The 8,267-nt window shown below is 44.5% G+C and overlaps 1 protein-coding gene across 1 annotated transcript; it reads left to right on the top strand.

Annotated features, from left to right (window-relative positions):
- Positions 1 to 286: 286 nt before the first annotated feature.
- On the top strand, positions 287 to 3,404 carry LOC148036779 (acyltransferase GLAUCE-like). Its single transcript, XM_087675664.1, has 2 exons — positions 287 to 1,117; positions 1,915 to 3,404. Exons 1-2 carry the CDS (start codon positions 626 to 628, stop codon positions 2,830 to 2,832), a joined length of 1,410 nt encoding a protein of 469 aa, XP_087531790.1. The 5' UTR covers positions 287 to 625; the 3' UTR covers positions 2,833 to 3,404.
- The last annotated feature ends 4,863 nt before the right edge of the window (positions 3,405 to 8,267 follow it).

The raw sequence follows: 8,267 nt of genomic DNA, 5'->3' as shown, positions 1-8,267 counted from the left end.
AATGAAGTCAAGAAAGTGACATCAAAGGCTTGATCTCATACGATCAGAGCTCGTTGTGGGTAGGCTAATTTTATGTGGTTGGATAATTTTATGGACTGTTTGCTTTATTGTTGGTATTAGGTGCACGTCTCTACCTAGTTGGTATACTTTGTTCTTGGGACATTAAATTGCTTAGTTGTTAAGCGCTGCAGAGTCCAAATACGCGAGGCTCGAATTACCGCATATGCAATAGGTCGCTGAGATTTTTGGAGTCAGGTGACGTTAAACTGAAAGGGGCCAACGCTAGGAAAGCGAGCAGCCGAGTGAGTGCTGACAGAAGAGCAACAACCACCGTACAAATTCCCGAGGAAGGCTTGACTCGTGATTGTCCAAAATAGTGGTAATTTGTAAAGATGGGAAGATGGATATCGACAAGGCAACTTGAGGAAGGATCTCATGATCAGGTCGTGTGGCAGATGCATGGATAATAATACAACAAGAAAGAATATATACAGATAGAATCTGGCTGTTGTGTACCCGAGCAGGTGTAGAGAGGAGGGGAGCTAGCAGGAACCGAGAGAGAGAGAGAGAGGGTATATATTGGCCAAGGTCCTGCGACAAAGTCTGCAGCAGCTGCCATACTAGGATGGGGCGTGAAGGAGGCGACGGCGCAGGAGGTCTAACTAGTTGTAAACTGGGTGGGCTGGAGGTGAGCTTGGTCGGGGCGCCCGAGCTCGTCCCGCCCACCGAGCCTACGCTCCATGATGATGAGCAGGAGGAAGGCGGCAGCCTCTTCCTGTCCAACATCGACAGCACCATGCTGTACACCGTTGAGACCGTGCACTTCTTCCAACCCAGTAAAAACACAGAGGACGTAGGACGGCGCATGAAGGAAGCGCTGGGCCGCCTCCTCTCCGGGCCGTACCACTTCATGGCCGGCCGCGTCCGCCTGGGCGCCAGCGGCCGCCTGGAGGTCCACTGCAACCGGCGCGGCGCCCTCTTTGCCGAGGCCGTCTCTCACACCCACTCCCTCGGCGACCTCGGCGACCTCTCCTTCCCCAACCCTGAGTTTAAGAAGCTCGTCATTCAGGCCTTCAACGTCTCCTCCCTCGATGACCTTCCCCTCCTCCTCCTTCAAGTAAGTACTGAGCCATCGCTCTTCTGAAAACAATATAGATTACAATCGGCGCTTCTTTTGCACCCTACTCGCATCGTTGCAAGGATATCAGAGCACAAGCCCAGTACCCTGAAATTTACGGAGGCTGCTGTGGCTCTACATCTCTAGCGGCCACATGTGATTCTGCATGGAGGGCATCACGAGTCATCAACCTTGTTTGATGGCCGAGACCTTTTCAAAAATTCGCTCTTGCCCACGGGGTTTGAGCATGCGGGTTGAGTACGTTGGTGTGTACATGGGTGTGAGTTCAACCCTTAGGTATATCTCATGAAAGAATTTATTCTTTACCTTTGCCATCAAGGTTGTAGCTCAAAGTGGCTCGAGAGTGTGTGTACATGAGTACGTGAGTTCAAACCCAGGAACATCTCTATAGCTCAAAATTGTTTGAGTGTGTTGGTGTGTGCATGGGCGCATGGATTCCCACCTTTGATACATCTTTCAAATTTCAAATAGAGGATTGGGTGGTCAAATATGGGGATTGGTGTCTCTTGGTGTCTCACATTTCTTGGCTACAAGAGAAGTTTATAATGTGATGTTAATAACAGTTTGCAAGGGATTCTCGTTTGTGTTTCCTCTAAGACTCGTGAGGATAATGGGATTGTGCAGCTATCTATGGTCCTTACCTACCAGTTAGGGAAAATGACTACAAATGTTTAGGAATGGACTGTGGTCTTCAAATCAATTTACAATATATTCTATCCAATTATTTGAAGTCGGTCGAGCTAACAATTCTGTTATTTGTCGTAAACCTTGGCAAGGTGACGCGGCTGAAATGCGGGGCGTTGGTGATCGGGCTGGGATCGAACCACGTGGTGATGGACGGCTTGGCAGCGGTGGATTTCATGAGGAACTACGCGTCGGTGGTGAAAGGCGGAGGGCTGGTGGTGGAGCCGCGCACGGACAGGACGGCGCTGAGGGCCCGGGACCCGCCGGAGGTCAAGTACCCACACGACGAGCTCATCAAGCTGAGCGACCTGCCGCCGGAGGCCGCCTCCGCCTTCAGCTTCTCGGCGAGAGCCGGCGAGGGGGCGGACATCTCCGGCAACATGGCGGCTTCCCGGACGCACGCCTTCCGGTCGTTCGTGCTGACGGGGGAGCACGTGCGGGCGCTGAAGCGGGAGGCCGGGCGGGCGTGCAGCAGCTTCGAGGCGGTGGCGGCGCACGTGTGGAGGGCGAGGGCGGGGGCGATGGAGATGGGGGAGGGGGAGGAGACGAGGATGTTCTTCGCGGTGGATGTGAGGGCGCGGCTGAAGCCGGCGCTGCCGGCGGGCTTCTGCGGGAACGCGGTGTATCTGGCGAGCCCGCGGGCGGACGCGGGGTGGCTGGCGGGGGCACCCCTGGGGGCCATCGTGGGGAAGGTGCAGGAAGGCGGCGCCGCCATCACGGACGAGTACGTGCGCTCCGCGCTGGACTGGAGCGAGCTCCACCGCGGCGTCCCGGCCGTCGTGCACGAGGGCTGCTTCGTGACGGCCGCCTGGTGGAAGCTGGGCTTTCACACCGTCAACTTCGGCTTCGGCACGCCCGTCTACTGTGGGCCCGTCGTCAATGGCCGCGTCGAATTCGTCCTCCTCCTCCCCCACCCCTCCGCCCGGGACTCCTGCCAAGTCTTCTTGGCCCTCAGGCCCCCCCACATGGCCAACTTCGAGCGCCTTATCTATTCCTCCGCCGCTCACTGATTTCACCCTCTCCTCTTTGTTTTTCTTCATATCACGTGTGTTAATTCCCACTGCTCTTATTGTAAATCTCATTTGCTCTTCAATAACGACTGTACATCCTTCTGAGCTCTCCAATAACTATGGTGAATTCCACTCCCAACACACACACACACACACACACACACACTCTCTCTCTCTCTCTCTCTCTCTCTCTCTCTCTACATTGGCATATGAGTTAGCCACTCCACCCTTTTCCAGTTTGCCATGCCACTCCACCCGCCTAAATTTCCATTGTACAATGCTACGTTGTTTGTGGAGACCCAACTACCTTCACGAGTGTATGTTGATGATGTGGCATATCACATAAGAGATAACTTGAGTAAGCGAGCTATTCATGCAATTTCTAAAAAGACATAAGATAAGCGGGTCTAGAGTCACTGGTTGGGCCCAAAAGTGTCTTACTTGTTCTGCCTTCAGGCAAGCATTTAAGGCCACTATAAGAAACTCCAAGTGTACTAGCCTTGGATCATAATCGAGGTTATGGCTATTTAACACTTATTGTCAAAAATGATAAGTTGCACAATGCTATTCAAGTAGTTCTAATTGGTCTATGAAATCAACCCAACTATATCCACATGATGATACTAGCACCATTGTTCACTCTTCATGACAAGTTGTAACAACCTATAGACTACATCTGCATGTGTTACTTGTTGGTGACAATGAGACCTATATTTATTGTTTATATGTTTTCTTGCTCTCTTGCTATATTTTTTATGTGAGAATGTTCTCAAACCAATACTTTAAAGACATCAAAACATCAATCTATGAATATTTGCGGATAAAACGTTGCAAATATTTATAGTAAAAACATTGCACACATATTTTGTTGAATGTGTTTTGAAAATCGAATTGATAAATTTTGACTATCAAACTGATTAGGATATAAACACTACAACATATACATGCTATAACGACGTTTATAATGACGTTTTCTTTATATATAAAAAATGTCCCCGTCATCGGTATTAGCGTCGCTAGAAAACCGTCGCTATTTAGCGACGCACATACCGACGAAAATACCGACGGTTACAGTGAATTTTCGACACTAATACCGACGATTGCAGAATACTTTTCCGACGCTGATACCGACGATTACAGAGAATAAAAAAATTTTGTGGCAGAGCTGCAGATGCAGCCCTGCCACAGTTAGAGCCACATAGGGCTAAGAGACAATTCCTGCTGTCAAAGAAGTTAGACAATCGATCCCAAATAATTACAAGACTTTGCAAACAAGTACTTTCATGAAATTAATTAATAGAAATGTGCACTGCATTGATAAAGAAAATAACAGAACTTAAATTGAGAAGTGCTACTGCGACAAAGCAAATATGGAGTCATGCTACAAGATAGAAGTCCAAATCATATATACTTTGCTATTACATATGGAGGATAGAGACCATAATGCCATACATAATACAAGATGGGGAGTAATCCTATGTAGCCTAATCTGCTCTCTATGACTCATCCGCATCAGAAAACTCGAATCGCTGTAGTGGCATATCGAAGGGAGTCTGCAACAGCAAATGTATATATAATTGTGAGTACCAAATACAAACTGACATATAATAACAGATTTCTCAAATTAGGAATGATATTTATTACTACTTACCGGTCCTCTGCGAGCATAGAGCTTCTCGATTAGGGCACTCAAACCATGCTTTTCCCCATATGTCACCTCCAGTGCAGTCGGGTCGCGATTTGTAAAACCTTGCTGTGGCACACAAACATTGAAAAAAAACGTACTTGAAATTCATGTTCGAAATACATACATCAATATGGATGTTATTAAATTAGAGTAATCTACCCTATTAATACTTACAAAATCTGCCATGAATGTTGCGTGGTTGCCGCTACCAAGGGGATGCACCGATCCTACGTCCAAGCACGCCTTTGCTACGTCCTTCTGCTCCTTCCACTTGTTTGGAGTGGATGTTGCCTCATCCTGGAGATTACTCCAGTCCTCTGTATCCAGCCACTCCGGCTTCGATTTGCCCTGCTTGACTGCTTCGTGTGCATCAAACCGCCTAGGCAACTGATAATCATGCATACGTGTCATCATCCATCCTCTCGAAAATCTATCATTGCTAGAGGGCTGAGGGAACTCTCGATACAATGTATTGATTATGTACTCCTTGCTGGCATATGGGATCTTCTTCCACTTGTCTCTAATGTTGTGCCGAAATACTTGTTGGCACAACTCATGCATCCTAGAGATGACAGCTTTTCCATCATCATTCATGTATAAATGGCTAGAGGCTTTATCTATGAGATATGAGTAACCTGCAAGATTTTGCAAACAGGTACTTTCAGGACATTAATACAAATGTGTCAAACACAATTTGAATTGATAAGTGCTACTGCGAAAATCTTCATGCGAAAATACATACCTCGAGGAGTGGGTTTTGTGTACTTCTTGTCGGCCCTAGGAGTGATCAGTGGGGTGCCTAAAGGAGTGGGAACAGTAGACGTCTGCCCGCCACCACCAGTGAAAGACGGTGTCGACTCCTTGGTGGCAGTGCGAGTGGGGGAGACTGCATCCGCGTCCCCACAACAGGAGCTACCTCCTCCTCGACCACGTGACTCTGAAGCAAAGCGAGACCTGCGATTGCGTCTAGTGGAGACCGACGCATCGGACCGTTTAGAGTCTGTCGATCGTGTTGAGGTGGAACGAGAAAGTTGTGCATCGGCTCTATCTCTGACCCATGCTAGCTGCTCCGGTGAGAAACGCGCTAGCATCGCGTCGATGTCGTCATCTGTAAAATCTCGGCTCATCTTGCCGTCCGTGCCCAAATCCTAAACCTGCACATACAATGAAAAATAAGTCAATCTGATAATGAATTGCAAGACATAATAAAACTAAGACTTAATTTGCAAGACTTCATTTTAAAATAATAATAAAAATAGATAATACAAAATACGATACTCCAAAAACATACAAACTGTCCTAATCGATTTGCAAAAAGTGGACATGATGTAGTGGGAGGAACTTTTTGATCGAGTAACTTTTGTTTAGGGTTCCACAATCTCTTTTTGGGAGACAAATTGAACCAACTTGGACAATTTGTAAATGGTTGTCCGTACCTCCCATGTCAGAGACCCCGCGATTGCGATCGGTAATACGAACTGTGAAAACCATGATCTTAACATTGTGTATAAACAAACGGAGATTCTGAAATCTAATATGCAGAATCATGCTATACGCAGCCTCATACCATACATACCTGACACATCTTATGCCAATCATGGGATTTGAGTCCTATCAATTGGTCATCCTTTGTGAATGCTGTCTTGAGAGAACACGTTAGGCCAGTCAGCGTGCGAAAGGACTTGATGTTTTCCTTTACTCGTCGCACTTCATTGCCAGACCACTACAATAGAAATGAGGCATAGACGCGCATGTTAGACTCGCAAAGTCGGGCGCGTCTATCATAGCATCTATAAGTGCGTGTAAACGTGCGTGTAAATAGACACGAATTTTACGTCTATATATCCGCGCAAATAGACGCTAATATAGACGCACCAGCAGATGCACAATTATTTAACCACCTAAAATTGCAATTCACATAATTAAAAAACCAAAATTAATAATGATTTAACCACCTGAAATTGATTCTTGAGCATGCACGTGTGCGCATGATAAAAACCATAGAATTAAGAATACACATTGAATCATTGAATTTAAAAAATAGAGTTAATAATTACTTTTTCATTGCTCTCTAATGAATGGCAGTTCCTCCAGTTGACAAGCCTGATATAAGTAATTAGCGACAAGCGACAGAAACCTTACAATTAGTAGCAAGCATTGCAATATGTATCTCGTAATTTCTCTACGTACTTGAAGATGATAAAAGATACTTCCTTTTTATTATGGAAAATTCAATTTAGCTTTAAACTTGACTATTGATTCTTGAATATGCACGTGTGCGCATGATAAAAACCATAGAATTAGGAATACACATTGAATCAATAAGCAAATTAAGTATGTTACAGTGAATGATCCATCTCATCTTCAATGAGATCAGCCCTTGCTAAACTATCTACTTCTAGGTCTATGTTACCAAGAGGTAACGAAACAAATAAGTCTATCCCACTATCAGATGTGCTGCTATATTGCTCAATAACTTCATCAATATCATCGACAATCACATTATTGTCTTCTTCTGTGTTTCCTTAAATATCCTCGCGAGGTTCATCTTGTACTATATCACGCATATCATCCATTATGGTGTCATCATGCACATGATCATTAATTGTTGGATTGTCATCTGCTATCTCCATGTCGGTAATATTACCATATATTGGTTTTGAACGATTAGATATAGGGATGACATACCACCATCAGTTATTGTTTACCATTGGATGATACACAACCTGTATTTGAAAAATAAAAGCAAAATTAAACTTAAGTACTTATTATATTGTGTATATGTATCACATGTATACATATAAAAAAATTAGCCTTTGCATAATACCTGCTCGCATTGTTGAGGTAGTACTAATGTGTCATTCTTGTTTTGGTGAAATTTTGTAGAGTCAATGATTACAAAACCACTTGGATGATGTCTGATTGTGTAATGCTCACCATTTGTTATCACTTCTTTAAACCACTTCACATCCAGTACATATATAAAGAATCGTCTGAAGTCAAGCTTCAGAATATCTTGGATCAAGCCACAATAACCTTCCATGGTACCATTGGCATCCTCGAAGTGAGCAAGGACACCACAGTCTTGGGTATCTCTCTTTTCATCTATATGTTGAGTTCGAAGATGTTTACCCTCACACCAAAGTGCATTGAATAATGTGCACTAGTAGTAAAAGATAAAAGATCAAACATGTCAATTATTTATATAAAATAAAACTTATAGAAACAAATTAATTGATAGTATGTCTCACCTTTGATAAGCAACCTCATGCATATTCCCACTCTTCTTGAGATATATTAATTTTCTCCTCTTTTTCCATTCTCTCCATTTTCTCATGTAACCAATCTATATCAATATGACGTGGGAGCGCATTTAGATGATCTGGAAATGAGACATTACGTCCATATCTAGTGCGAAATTCTTGTCTTTCGCTTTTTCTTCTTGCCCTTGCTTCATTGTATAGTGTCACCCATTTGCTCATTACATCACTATTGAGCACACAAAAACTATTTAACTTATGAAGTTCTTCTTTTGTTAGCACTTTACTCATTCCTTTTCCTTGAGGTACTATAGAGGTCATCCTCAAGTCTTCATCATCTTTCCATAGTCTTGGTTGAGAGGGATCCACTTTAGCAAGATATTCAGAGATATAAACAAGGGATGATTGCACTAACCAACCCTCAGCCATGCTTCCCTCAGGCTGTGCTTTTCAAAATGGAAAGCGCTCAAGAAAAAGCATCCACCTTA

Source organism: Lygodium microphyllum, chromosome 4 (genome assembly GCF_053477565.2).
Source record: "Lygodium microphyllum isolate KBCC chromosome 4, Lygodium_microphyllum_v1.1.10, whole genome shotgun sequence".
Taxonomy (NCBI): Eukaryota; Viridiplantae; Streptophyta; class Polypodiopsida; order Schizaeales; family Lygodiaceae; genus Lygodium; species Lygodium microphyllum.
The sequence above is the reverse complement of the archived record's forward strand: the minus strand, read 5'-3'. Positions and strand labels throughout refer to the sequence as shown.